Source organism: Calliphora vicina, chromosome 5, assembly GCF_958450345.1.
Source record: "Calliphora vicina chromosome 5, idCalVici1.1, whole genome shotgun sequence".
Classification (NCBI taxonomy): domain Eukaryota; kingdom Metazoa; phylum Arthropoda; class Insecta; order Diptera; family Calliphoridae; genus Calliphora; species Calliphora vicina.
This window is the reverse complement of record NC_088784.1, coordinates 5,804,282-5,819,582: the sequence shown is the minus strand read 5'-3', so window position 1 is coordinate 5,819,582 and position 15,301 is coordinate 5,804,282. Positions and strand designations below refer to the sequence as shown.

The window sequence follows — 15,301 nt, the reverse complement described above, 5'->3', positions numbered from 1 at the left end:
GCATAAGTGTTTTATACAAATGCAACCCTGTGTTGCTGAATTGTATAAGTTGATTTGTATGCAACGCTGTTTTTTCTCTACTGGCCACCATATTGGATTTTTTCTTACAAAAGTTGTGACGCGACGAAATTTCACTGCGAGTGAAAAATTATATTTAACGCGTTAAAAGTGTAAAATCTACTTTAATTGTATTAAAATCGTGTGCACCTACGAACATTCTGTATGAAAAGTGTAAAATTCACAAAAAATCTATGCAAAAAGTAAGTGAAATTTTCGATTGAAAAAAGTGTTGGTGTGTCGTCTAGCGGAGTCTCATGAAAAATTTTTAAAGCGAAAAAATATATATCAATTTTGATTTGAAGAAAGAAGAAGAAAAGAAGCAACCTATAAAAGCAAATGTAAAAAAGTCTCTGACGACAACGAGAAAATTTTTTTCAATTTCTTTTCGTTGTATAAAACGTAATACAAAATAAAAATACAAATAATCTAAAATACCCCCCGTAAAATACACAGCGCCAGACAAAAAACTCTTTGTCTCTTAATCGAAATCAAACAAAAATATTTTAAGGCATTATTTAAGGATTTTGAAATAAAAGGCATAAAAAGATTTGCCAATATATTATTGTAATTGTAATGAGTGTCGCTGCAATGACTATGGACGATCAGAGACCTTTGATGAACAGTTACGATAAAATGTCCAAACAATATGAACAAAATTTACATAATACTGCTGGGGGTGGTGGTACCGTTGTGGGTGGTGGTAGTGGCATGGTGGTAAATAATGCTGGTCTTTTGTCGGGACCAGCTTCACCAACTCCATCGGTTTCCGAGGAGCCCACTACATCCCATCACACCCACCATGCGGGTTATCACCATACGTCGCATTCGCATCATCATCACCATCATCATTCGCATCATACGCATCAACAACAGCAGCAGCAACATATTCAGCCTCTGCAACCGGCCTCAAGGCCTGCATCGCCACCTTTACCACAAACGCTTCATCAGGATACAGTTGCTGCTGCTGCCGCAATCGCTGCCGCTGAACAGCGCCAACGTTTACTCGAAGGTATATTTTTAAAACAAGTTTCTTTATAAAATAAAACCAAAAATAATAATAAATACGAATTTGAAGAATGTTTTGAAATACGAAAAGAAAAAAATTCAACCCAAAAAATCTAAAAGATATGAAAATATGAAATTCTTAAAGAATTCTATCTAATAAACTGTGTTTTCTTGTGTGTGTTTTGTGCGCTAAATTTAAAAAATCAAAAAATTACAAAAAATATTTTAATATTTTTCAAAAAAAGGTCAACATCTTTTTTATAAGTTTAATTTTAATTTCACTTTTTCCTTCATTTTTGGGTGTTGTGGTTATTTTAATATATACCTATAATAACATTTTATAAATTTTGCCTAGACTGTTACTAAGATGATATCGGTTGTAGACTTTTTTAAAATCTGAACATTTAGACAGCGAACACTCTTATTGACTCTTAAGAACTATATCAAAAATAAAATATCGTAATAATTTTACACATTGTTTTTATTGCCCCTTAGATTTAAGTAAACGTGAAAAAAGTGTTGCTTATAAATAACAAATATAAATATAATTACACAATATTAATAAAAATAAATAAAATAAAAAAGTTTATTCGAAAAAAATACCTATGTATAAAAGAAAAAATTATACAAAAGAAATATAAAAAGAACATTAATAATAATGAAATTAAAAAATATAAAAAAATGTGATGTATAAAAAACTTTTTAAGAAAGTGAAATATTCAAAATTCATAAAATGTATGAAAAAATAAACTTTTGAATAATACCTATAAAAATATAAAAAAATTTAAATAAAAAATTCCAAAATAAAAGGAATTTGTAACAAATAAATGAAAATGTGTATAATTTTCTCGTCGCTCTATCGTTTATATCTTTTATAGTTTGTTTTTGTTTTCTTTTATTACTTTACGCGCCCCATAAAACTTCCCCCTTTTCTGCGCCACTCACTGTAATTCTCTACATCTAAAAGAAAACATATTTTGTTGTATGTTTTATAACCCGGTGATAATCGGTATACGTGCGCGAGTGTGTGTATACTTACAAAATATTTTCTCGTTTTCTTTTTTTTATTCCATTCGCATAAAAATGAGAAAAAAAATCATAATAAAGAAAATAATACAAAAATTATAAGCCATAGAAATGAAATGTAAAAGAAATGAAATAATACAAAAAAATATAAATAAATGCATAAAAAATACCTAAAGAAAATAAAAAAAATCATATTATAATTATTCGTTATCCTAAAATTGTGTTGCGTGATTTCTTTAAGCAAATTTTTAAATATTTAAATATGTCAAATACCTACTAGTTTTTGCATAAATTTGTATAAATTATTTTAATAAAAAAAGTGTAGAGATTTTAGTTTTAAAAACCACTTTGAAAATGTCGCTATTTTATCGATATTAATACTTATGACAGACATTAACTTGCTACAAAATATATTGAGACAATGACTAGATTATTTAAATTTTTATATATTTGTATTGTTCCAAAAAGAATTAAAACATATATCCAGTTTTTTATTATTATGACTATCAGTAATAAACGTATTTGGTCAGTTTTTCGTGTTTTTAGTCATGTCATGTTTTAAGGTCAATCAAAATGAAATATTTTCAAACATTTTAAATAAAATTAACTTATTTAATAACTTCCATACAGAATAATTTCGCAATCCATGAGTTTTTGTACTTCAATTTGAGTTGTATTCTTTTGAGATCTGTGAATGAATAATGTGATTCTTATACCGAAAACAATGTATGTATACCAAATATATAGACAAATATACATATCTATTTTCAACAATTAATTTTTTGCTGAATCTATTCCTTGATCAAATGTATTCGGGAACTCATTTACATCCTTAAATCACTAAAATTTTAAATATCTCCTAAAATATAAATTCGACCTCAAATGTTTTGCTATCATTTAAAAGGGCTTGAGATGCCAAGTAGGATTTTCATGTCAAATTTTACATAATTATCAAAAATAGTTGAAAAATCTTTTTGAATGGAATGGTTTTTATCTCCGGCATATTTTGAAAAGAGGATTCGCATAATAATAGTAGGTTTTTAGACGGACTAATACTTTTTAGTATCTGACATAGCACAAAATTTAGTAAGCTATTAATCTTAGAATGTGAAACACTATCAGCCCAATTATGAATAAAAATTCCGCGGGAGTTTTTTCCCTTTTCTTATTCAAATTCAATGGGAAAAAACTCCCGGGGAACAAACTCCCGCGGAATTTTTATTCATAATTGGGCTATATAAATGGTGAAAATTAAACAAAAAAATCTATAATTTCATATATTTCTTAAGAATTTTAAGATTTTTTTTCATTTATCAATAAAATCTTTTGTAATATGCAAATTATGTGACCGTATTAGTTTCGTTTAATTTATAGTTCAATACTTTTGATACATTTGGTATTTTTTTTTACATATCGTTTGTCACCATAAATTCAAACGGACGTAACTACGATAATATTCAAAATCGTGTTGATTTTTATCAAACTACATGCGATCAAAAATTACAACTATATTAAAGAAATTCAAACGCAAAAAATTGCCAAGGATACTTTATTATTATAGATTTTAAAACATTTTTTGCTTTTCCTGTAAAAAAAAATAAAACTGTAGTCACGTCCGTTTGCATTTAAGTTGACGATATTGATTTGTCCAAATATAAATTTTACTTGACGATACTTTTGCAGTCTTTTGATTCTTTTCACTATAATATCTAAATTTTATTTGACAGTACTTTTAGCTTTTTGAATACCTAAAACTCGCTGCATTTTTCATTCCATTTTGTAGCTTTCATCTATTTTTTTATGGACTTTTTACCTAACATAGTCTTCAATTTATTGAATGGTTTATTTCATAAATTAATTACTATTTATCAAAATAAGTTTGATTATAAATAACAATTTGTCTGTTGCCTAGTTAAATTATAATTTTTACTAGCATTGAAAATATTCAATACAAAAAGTAAACCAAATTTTGCAAAATGGTGAATCTAGCAGAAAAACTATGAAACAAAACACATAAATTACATGGAAGTTAATTAAAAGGAAATTAACGAAAAATCCAAGAATTTCTACGGGTTTTTCTAATAATCAGCGTTTTTCACAGAAATTGGGTTTTTCACAACTATGTTGCCAGGTAGGCATCTGTTACAAATGCAGTTAGGTAGCAGTTAAAATTTTCACATATTTAAATATCTTTTAAGGACGAAAAAAGCCAAGTATAGATAAAATCAATCAGGTAGTTGATGGAAATCGAAAACATATAGTTTTGAAACCAAAAAAGGTTGTGTTGAATTTGTTAACTAAATTATTTTAAATATATTGACTTACCTACGAAATTCATCACAATACTTTAAATCGATCGATTTCATCCAGTTTATAAATTGAGAAGGCTGTAGAATTTAGGAAGGAGATCGATTTTGGTGAACAGGATTTTGTTGGGGCATTATTTCAGTCCCCATACTTTTGCTAGACTACATGCGATAGATGACGACAATTGCTATTTATGTAATGAGGTTAACGATGATATAGTATTCAGATGCACTAAATATAACCATATCTCTACATTCCCACGACAGCCGGTTCTACGCACCGGAATGACCCGAGTTCACTCGGCCAAGGGCTGTCAACTCAGCAATCACTGTTGCTACAACAACAACAATTACACATTTTCCAAGAAGGAATCTTTTGAAAAACATCATCTGATAACTGACTTCATTAGGATGCTGGCGCATCCCTTGCGTTAGACAAGGAGACACGGAGTAATCCCAAATCAATTAAAAATCTTTATAAATTTAAAGATTGTTTATTAATCTGTAGGTTAATATTTGCGTTTGCAATATTATTAAGGTTATATGAATGAATAAATATTAGACTTCGTCCGAAACTGTTTTTTATGCAGAAACCGAAGCTAAAATTCGCTAAAATTAAAATTTTTGATTTAATTCGAAACTTTTAAAATGTACCATTCATTTCTTTAAACAAAATTATAATTTGGGAGCATGTTTCAACCCTGCAACCACCACTTTACATTGTGGAATCCATAATCTTGTTTTTTCCTCTTGAACTCAAAAATTTTTTTTTGAAGTGAACAGATTTATTTCTCTTATAAAATTCCATAATCTATGTTGTTTCTTCCTTTATAAATGTTTCGGGTCCGATATTCAGCAACCATTTGACAGCTATTAGTCGATTTTTGGCCTAATCTAAAACCGAATATTTGGTCGTACTTTTCACTACCTACTATTTTTCATAATTTAGCTGTATCTTTGAATTTTAATCTGAATATATAGATCAAAATAAATATGTATGAACAAAGCATTTGACCAAAATCGATTATACATAACCTTTTCAACTCTAGGTCAAACCCGCGATGTTTGTATCGTTGTAAATTACAAATATTCTTCAAACAAAATTAAGGCAATTGTAAAAATTATACAACACATCAAAGATACAACACCAGATGTGAATAATTTTCCATTTTTTTTAAACTATCAACTATTTACACATAATTAATTCACTGTACTCAATCACTTTTATCTAATTTAGAAATCGATAAAGTAATGGCAAAGCAATGCTATCGAAAAATGATAGCAAATGTGTTTAATTTGTTATGTTGTTTGTTATATTAAAGCCAAAAAACATGCATTTTGCAAAAACTTTAATTTTAAAATTTGGCTTGAAAAAATAATGCAATAAAATCCTAGAAAAAGGCATCACTTTTCCAGAAAAATGTCAATAATTAGCTACTTGTGGAAATATGTAAATTTTGACTTTGAACAACATTTCTATTAGTTGATCTTTTAAATATATTTAAATGACAGTTGAATAAACTTTACTGCTAATCACTTTTATGAGTGGTTGTAAACAATATGTTTGAAATCCCTTTAGAGGTTAATAAATGTCTGTCATTTCAAAATATTAACAAGATATTATGTAAACATTTAAAGAGTTATTTTTAAAACTAAAATATACACTTAACAGTAAAACTACAAATGAAAAATATAAATCAAATATTATAAACTTTGAATTGAAGGTGAATTAAAAAAGTAAAGTAATGATACAAAAGTTCTCAAAGCGTCAATAAGAAGTGTGTTCGGTTTGCAAAATTTTCAGTGTTCTCGATCATTTGAAATATCAAGAAATCTTTAATAAAGTGTATAACACAAGATTTGAAATATCCACTGAAAAATAGATCTCACATTGAGAAATCACAAAAAGTGAGAATAATAGCGAATACGAAAGAGAGAGAGAATTAATAAAGTGTTTAGTTTCGATAAGAAAATATAAATTTTATCCATAAAATTAAATTTGTTTTTGTATTTCCATATGAATAAAAGAAAAAATCTAAACACTCTCTCACACGCGTAACAAAAAGAAAGAAGAGTCGAGATAAATAATGAAATAAATAAAAAAAATTTTAAAAGTAAATCGTTGTATTACACGTTTTTGGTTAAAACCTTGGTTCGTTCGTTGGTTCGCTCGCTCGTACAGGTGTTTATCATCAAGCAACAGTCCAAAATAACAAGATTTTATTAAAAAATACAAAAAAATCTCTCGCACAAAATGACACGATTTAACAACATCATCAACAACAACACGAATGCGAATGAATGCATAGTATTGGTATGATTTCGTATTTTGTTTTTAACCCACCAAAATAATAATTATAAAAAAAAGAATTACATACTATTTTTGTTTTTATATTTATGTTTACTTATAACCACTATATTATTATTATTACAACAACAAAAATTACTTCATTTTATTATTATTATTGTATTGAAACGAGAGTTATAAGAAGAGATAGAGAGAGAAATTGAAAAAAACACTACAAAAACATATTTTTTAGTAATTGTTTGTAATGCTTTTTTTAATGTTAATCTGTGTATGTGTGTATCTTTATGTTGTAGATAACGCACGAAATATCTGTTAAAACTTAATTAACCTTTTTTCTTTTTTCTAATTTTTTGTTTTTTGTTTTTGCGCCAATTTAGAAGAAATTGAGAGTCTTAAAGTTGACCAAACTCGTCTTACACAACAATGTGCCGATGCCCAGAGACGCGAAAAGATACTCATGCGCAGATTGGCCAACAAGGAACAAGAATTTCAAGATTATGTGGTAAGTTTATTTTGTCTCAATTAAAAAAAACGTTCTTAATTTATATTTGTTTGTTGTAGAGCCAAATAGCTGAATATAAGGCTGCCCAGGCACCATCAGCTGTTGCCTTAAGATCGGCTTTATTAGATCCAGCTGTTAATTTACTCTTTGAGAAACTCAAGAAGGAACTCAAAGCCACCAAAGCCAAATTGGAGGAGACTCAGAATGAGTTGGCCGCTTGGAAATTCACTCCAGACTCTAATACGGGCAAACGTTTAATGGCCAAATGTCGCCTGCTCTATCAGGAAAATGAAGAACTGGGCAAAATGACCTCCAATGGTCGCCTGGCAAAATTGGAAACAGAATTGGCCATGCAGAAAAGTTTCAGTGAAGAAGTTAAAAAATCACAATCAGGTAAATAATCAATACTAATAATACAGAAACAAGTCTTATATTTCTTAACACCTCTACCTCTTATCTGCTTTAGAACTTGACGATTTTCTTCAGGAACTGGATGAAGATGTCGAGGGAATGCAAAGCACTATATTGTTTTTGCAACAAGAACTAAAAACCACCAGAGACCGCATACAAATACTCGAAAAAGAAAACTTTCAAATGAAAACAGGTCTGAACACAAACGCAACTGAAGGCGAAGATGTCGTAATGAAAGAGGAACAACCCATTCTAAATGAATGCCCAGAAGTCAAAGATGACAAAATATCTGCAGTTAATGGGTCGATCAACTTCAGTCTTAACAGCACACAACCACCTGCCAATGTAAACGAACAGAATTTAGTTCCCCTGGATACAATAGACGAAACAACATGCCTGCGCAATAATATCATTAACACAACGACCTCCACGACAACGGCATATTTCAATGGCACTGAAGAAACGCCAACGGAAATCACACACGAGGGCAATGGTGGTGCCATTGGGGCGAAACTACGCACTGTCGCCTCTCGAAAACGTAACTATGAATGCGATGCCGCCTTGGACAGCAGCAATATCATCCACACACCTGCCATTAATGTGGTAGCTTCGCCCAGAACGTTGCCACCCAAAAAATCCAAATTGCGTGTAGCTCCCGTACGTAGGCCGTCTGTGCAACCGATCGATGAAAATGAAATGCTCATCACCAGTTGTAATCAAGGAAATAGCACCGTTTTAGACAATGCCGTAGATGGTATGGCTAATGAAGAATGCTCCTCTTTGAACGAAAATCTGGCCAATAGTGAGACCTCAACGACTGTTGTAAATGAAGGTGGTGTAGTTGTTGCTCAACGTATTATGACCCGACGAAGATCGGTGCGTTTAAATGGTGGCAGCAATGGGGGTGATAGCAATCACTGAAAAACAAACCCTCTGTCTCTCACAATTTTATTCTAATGGCAACAATAAATAAAAGAAAAATACAGAATAATAATATTACATTGTATATCACTAATATTATAAACACAAACAAAAAAAATTTGCAAATATTGTTAAACATTTTTTTTATAATTTTATTATTTTTATTTCTTTTTTTTAATTTTAAGTAATTTCATTTTTGCTGAAATTCTTGAAAACACATACCTATGCATTCAGCTAACTCCTCATTTGTAAAATTATTGAAAAAAGTCGATTTAATTCAAATAATGTTAAATTTATTGTAGTTACTCATTTTTTATAGGCAATATTTTGTATTAAAATTTATTATTTGATGACTTCACTTGTATCACAAAAACATACAATAATTTCATATTATGTCAAGCTAAACTATTTTTTTTTTAATTTTTCTTTACGAAAAATATGCATTATAATTATGAGGAAATATTGCAGCGTTTTCTTTATTTTACATTTATTATTTGATTAATAATATTATTTTTTATTTTTATTACTTGTAATAAACTTTTAGACTTGATTGCGTTAATAAATTTAATAAATACATAACAAAATAAAATAATTAAAACAAAATTAATTATATATAAATCAAACAAAAATACATAAAAAACATAAAAAAATATTTTTCAATAAATTTAAAAATTATTGATCAATTTAAAATTGAGATAAACAATTTTTTTAGTTTAGTTATAATTATTTTTTATAGAAATTATATTTATAGAGTTTGAGATAAACAAGAAAAACATAAAAACTAATAATAAACAAAAAATTACAACAAAAAAACAATCAATAAAATATAAAAAAATCTATAAAATTGGTAGTTATTTTTTTTAATGAATATGATATGAATGGTTTAAATTGTATCGAACAAATTGTTATATAAAAATTCATCGAAATGTTTTCCATAAAGAAGGACTCTTAGATTTATTTTTACAACTCATCGAACAAATTCTCTATAATACTCAACGAAAACTGTTCTACAAAAAGTCGTCGAACAGCTTTTTATAAAAATTTTCTTGAAATTTCATTGATCTTATATCGATGAAGCACACCGATTGCTCACCAAAGCTTATGATGAATGTTTGTGCGGTTCAGAAGTGGACAAAATTATTGGGAGCTACTCAATCAGCAATTTCACAACGTTGGTGGGAGCAAAAGGGTCCTATATATTATGAGCAGCTGAAATCTGACCAGACCATCACAGAAACCTGTACCGAACGCAACTTATTCGCTTGAAGCGAGCATTGGCCGAAAAACGCCAAGAATTTAAAATAAATTGGTTGGGAAGTTTTGCCTCTCCGCTTGGCTTGATTTTAAACTATTTAAGATCATTTCATGTTTTTTCTGTATGATGTGTTAAGAGTTAAACATATAATACAGAAATATTTTGGCATCAATCGTTATTGTATAATACGCCAAAAAGTTCCAAGGACATTTTAAATAAACACTTTATTGAAGTTATCATTTTAGAGAAGCAAATAATATATACACAGATTTGTATTTAAGAAATTTAAGAAATGTCCAAATACTATGATATGGTAAACAATTATTACGAGTGTCGTAGTCGAAAATGAGTCGTTTTGTAGTCGAATAATTTCAATAATCGATAATTGTTAAAGCCGCAAAACTTCCCGGACTTTTCTTTGGTACCATTGAGCGCTTCTTGGCTGAAAATGGACGGAATTCGAAAAATGGGCGTGGCACCACCCATACCAAGTAAAATGTAATTTTCGAATATCTGCATAACTATAATTGTGACAGTCTTCAAACTTTATACGAATCAATTTCTTATCAGTATATGAATTTTAACCAAAAATGGAATGGATCGGGGGTGTGTGGACCCTCCCATACAATGTAAAAATAGTTATTTTCAAATATCTGGAGAAATATAATTGTGGAAGTTTCAAACTTTGTCCGAATAGCAGCCTTAGCATTTTACATGGTTTGCCTGAAAATGGGTGGTATTTTATTAGTGGGCGTGGCACCTACCATGCAATGCAAATGGTTTATTTCGATTATCTGAAGAACTATAATTGCAAAAGTATTTAAACTTTGTACGCATTAATTTCTTATCACATAGTTTGGCTGAAAATGCGCGGGATTGTATTAGTGGGCGTGGCACCTGCCATACAAAGTAAATAGTTAATTTGGAATATCTGGAGAAGTATTGTGGTAAAAGTATTTAAACTTTGTATGAACCAAATTCTTATCTTTGTATAGAGTTTAGCTAAAAATAGTCGGGATCGGAACAGCGGGTGAGGACAATCCTATACAAAGTACATAGTAAATTTTGAATAACTGGATACCTATAATTTCGAGAATCTTCAAACTTCGTCAATTCTGAATATCTGGATAACTAAATTTGCGAGATTCTTCAAACTTTCGTCTTAAATTTGTTTTATAATTTTACGTATGTATGTAATTTGTCTAAAAATGGGAGGGTCATTATTGGAGGACATGGAACCATACATCTATATATTTAAAAATTAACATGGTTTTGTGTGTTTATTTTTTTGACGGCTAAACGGCTACTTTAAATGTTTACAGTATGTTCCAGTAAGTCTTTTTACATGAGCAATTCCACCGTTTGTATAAATATTTGAGGCAAAATATGGGAGTAGTAGCGACAGAGGGCGTGGCACTTTCCATACATACAAACTAAATACTAAAATTCATATCTATTTGTATAATTGCGATATGTAAAGCAATGAATCTTTGTATGAATTACTTATTTAACGCTACAAAAACCTAGATATATATGTAGTGGGATAAATATCCCTTTTAATCCTTTATTAATTTTTTAAAAACGGGTTGATTGATTGATGTGTTTATTAGAATATTAAATTTTTTTAATAACTTGTACTAGCTTCTAACACTGTACTTTTATTTAAATGTAGTTAATAACGTTAAAAAAATTAGAAATAATAAAATGCTACCAATCTGGCAACTTTATACTCCGGATGCTCCGGCTGACATCAGCCGCTCACATGCTGATGCCTGTGTATTTCTTATGGGATTTTTTGGCTCATGTACCCCCCAAATCTAAATCGTAAAAACTTCATATAAAAAAAATGATTTGGCTGATGTCAGCCGCTGACGCCAGCCGCGGTGTTGCCACCGGTGTTGCTAGAAGTAATAAATTTTTACATACTTTGCTGAAGGCGAATTTATATACAATATGGTGTCTGTGGCGAATTCAGGAAAATACGAGCGAATTCATTATTTTTTTATGTATGGAGTTTGACATTTGAAACAACTCGCTCATTGTTTCGAATGTCAAACACCATACAGTAGCCCAAGAAAGTCTACATACAGGAAAAATTATTATGTTACTTTAATTTAAAGCAGTTTTTTTTATGAGATATATAATAATAAATGTCTTATGTCGATTTTAGCAAAAAAAAATCAAATAACGCCCAAAAGTTCACCGTTATTAGAGTTATTGATTCTGAGTAAAATAACGCAAAAATTATTCTCGGTCACGTCTACTTTTGGGTGGGCGGAACTATTAAGTTTCATAATATTTTGAACATTAAAGCCAAAAAATGTTCAAAAGAATCAAAAAATTTAATAACGGTGAAATTTTGGAAGTTATAGGAAATGTTGCTAAACCCAACTTAAGTGATGTTGTTTTAATTTTTTTTAGTGTGAATTTATTTTTTTAACAAATATAATTTCACTACTTTTAACTTACAAATACAGCTTTCAACGAAAAAAATTTATTTTGAATTCCTGTATGTAGACTTTATTAGGCTACTGTATATAAAAAATTAATGAATTCGCTCGTATTTGCCTGAATTTGCCACCGACACCACCAAGGTGCATTTAATAAGGTGCCATCGGCAGCACAGCTGATTATAGAAATAGCTCGCACAAATGTCAAACTACATATATAAAAAATATTCGCCCGTACGTCCGTATGTCAAACTCTATATATAAAAAAATAAGTGAATTCGCCTGTATTTATTTCAATTCGCCACTGCTGTCACCTTGTTAAATACGCCTTGGACACCACCTTGAATATAAATTCGACATGACTTTGCTTTTAAAATTCAGCGTCATCTAAATGTCAATGTTTACGCATAGAACTTGGCAGCACTGCAAACTAATTGGAAAAGTAGTGAGTGACACCACCCTTTTTTCTAATTCAACAACCACCGTAGAAAACTGTAAAGAAGCACATCATTGCCAACTTTTAGGATGAAAAGAAATTTGCAAAGACCCGGAAAAATTTGACATAAAGGTATTTTTTGTGTTGAATTTCTAAAATTCACCATGATTATTAACCACGAATTTTATTCACCACATTTTTTCTAAAATTCACACGATTTTTATATTCACCACGAATTTCATTTTTTTTCTCACAAAAAAATTTCAAAAATTCGGCAGCCGGCCGGCCGTTTTTTTTCTCTGTCCGTCCCGTCCGGTGGTCGCGTCGTCCGTTTCTGCTGCTTGCTTGCTTTGTTTGCTCTCTTCTCTCTTTGTCCGACTCCTCCCTCCACCTTCTTTTCTTTTATTTCTTTCTTGCTGCTTGCTTGCTGGTGCCTGCTTGCTTGTTTGTTTTTCTTGCTTTTGAAAACCGGGTTCGTGGTATTTATGCGAACTATAAAAAAAAGAATATGGGAATTTTTTTGCATGCATAAAAAAGTAGTGTATGCAATTTTGCAAGATTTATTAAACTAAATCTAAGAAACTTGAGTATCGCAACATGTTGCGAGACAAATGAAATCTTTGTCACATTTCCACTACCAAAATTTCACAATTTAATACAATTATCGATTTCAACGCCTCATATTTCACAGAACCACAAAACTATTCAAAAATGTTTCAGTCATATTAACAATCCACCAATTGGTAGTTACCAATATTAACCACAATTACCAGGTGTCATTTCCGTTAGCTTAAGGTCACCAAGATAAGATTTTCATTTCATATAAACAAATGCATTATTTTATATGTCTATGTTAGTTTTTACATAATACAAATATGATTAAATTGCCTGAAATGCAAATTATCACTTATAATTTATATTGCAACAATGTTTTGTAGACAAAACTTTAACAATCACACGAACACATAGTGTCGCAGTGTTATTGTCGTTGTTTGTTTATTAAAACTATGCTATGACGTCTGCTAGAAGATTAGCCATTCAGATTCAGCCAGGCAGCAGGCAACTAGCCAGCCAACTTACAGACACATTCACAATCATGTCCAACAACTCCAACATTAAATAGTCTTACTACTGCATTTCTATAGAAATATGAATTTGTGCTGTATTGACTGATGTTGAATGTCTCTATCAGGGATGGCAAAGTTGGTACAATTGTACTTTTTTTTGGTACAATTTGAACTTGAAAAGTACAATAGTGTCGCATCTTATATATACTTCACCAAATTATACTATAAAATATTTTTAGGGAAACAAAATTTTTTTTTAGGGAAATTGTCTTTTATTTTTTCCAATTTTTTTTTTAATTTTTGAAAAAAAAATTTAATATATTAGAAAAAAAAATTTATGGAAAAAAAATTTTTTTGGTTAAAAAAGTCGGGTTAAAAAATATTTTCCCCAATTTGGCCCATTTAAAGCTATAATATACATCGTTGTAATGTACTTTGAAATATCTATCATTAGATATCCATATTGTCTATATTAATACTTAGTTAGATCAAAAATCGAATTAGTCCGGATTTTTTCCTATATATCTCATCATTTGTGGATCGATTTTCTCGTTTTTAAATAGCAACCGAGACGGAAGAATATTGATGTATGAATCGTGTATGTAAGTTATTTGGGGGCTACGGAAAGTTGATTTCAATTTACAGACGGACATGGCTATATCGACTTCGCTATATATAACGTCCAGAGTCGCAAATGAAAAATGTAGAAATTATAAACTTTTTTGCCGCTCATGGTAAAGGGTATACAAATAGGAACAAAATTTATTTTATAAATTAAAAATTTTAATATGATTTTAACATTAATTATAATTGAAATCTCTATATATACATACACATAATTATACATCAGTTTCCCCTCTTCCTATAGCTTTCTATCAATATGTTAATATCCTGTTAATGAAATCCTCCCATCAAATAGAATTCCATTTTCAGTGGCAACTCTGCTCTGTTAGCCAAACATTTTAGTTCTTACGTCGTCTCCTCTAAAATTGTTCGTACTTTGTGTTGTCGTCCTTCAATAATAATTATATTTATATAGTGTAAGTGTTAATTAAAATTATAAGTACTAAAATATCATTAAATAAAGTAACTATTTAAAATTATAAGAAATCATTGCGTTAAAATAAAGTTTTTATTAAAATAAACCAGTGAAAAATGCAAAATTTCTTATTATTTCTCATTCATGTTTTTTTCTATATGCAAAAACAACAACAACAAATTCAAATGCACAGAATCACGCGACATACACGCAAAATCAAAACGGAAGCCCTTTTGATTTTGCGTGCATTTGAATTTGTTGTTGTTGTTTTTGCATATAGAAAAAACGTGAATGAGAAAAGAGAGCAAAATCTAAATAAAAATAAATAAAAGCATGGCAAGAGAAAAAGTGAACTTAAATTAGAAACAAAAACAATGTTTTGAAGCAGACATCGGCAGAGAGTAAAATTGCCTTTGCACACTAACACCACTTTGCGTTTTTTGAGTACCGCTCTCTGGCTTTCAGTGCACTGATACAAAGGTTTGTAAGAATGATTTCTTGTAATTTTTTTGCCA

At 29.7% G+C, this 15,301-nt stretch overlaps 1 protein-coding gene across 1 annotated transcript; it reads left to right on the top strand.

Moving 5' to 3' along the window:
- Window positions 1-95: 95 nt before the first annotated feature.
- Window positions 96-9,383, top strand: fl(2)d (female lethal d). Its single transcript, XM_065510754.1, has 4 exons — window positions 96-1,069; window positions 7,083-7,207; window positions 7,267-7,600; window positions 7,674-9,383. Exons 1-4 carry the CDS (start codon window positions 634-636, stop codon window positions 8,537-8,539), a joined length of 1,761 nt encoding a protein of 586 aa, XP_065366826.1. The 5' UTR covers window positions 96-633; the 3' UTR covers window positions 8,540-9,383.
- The last annotated feature ends 5,918 nt before the right edge of the window (window positions 9,384-15,301 follow it).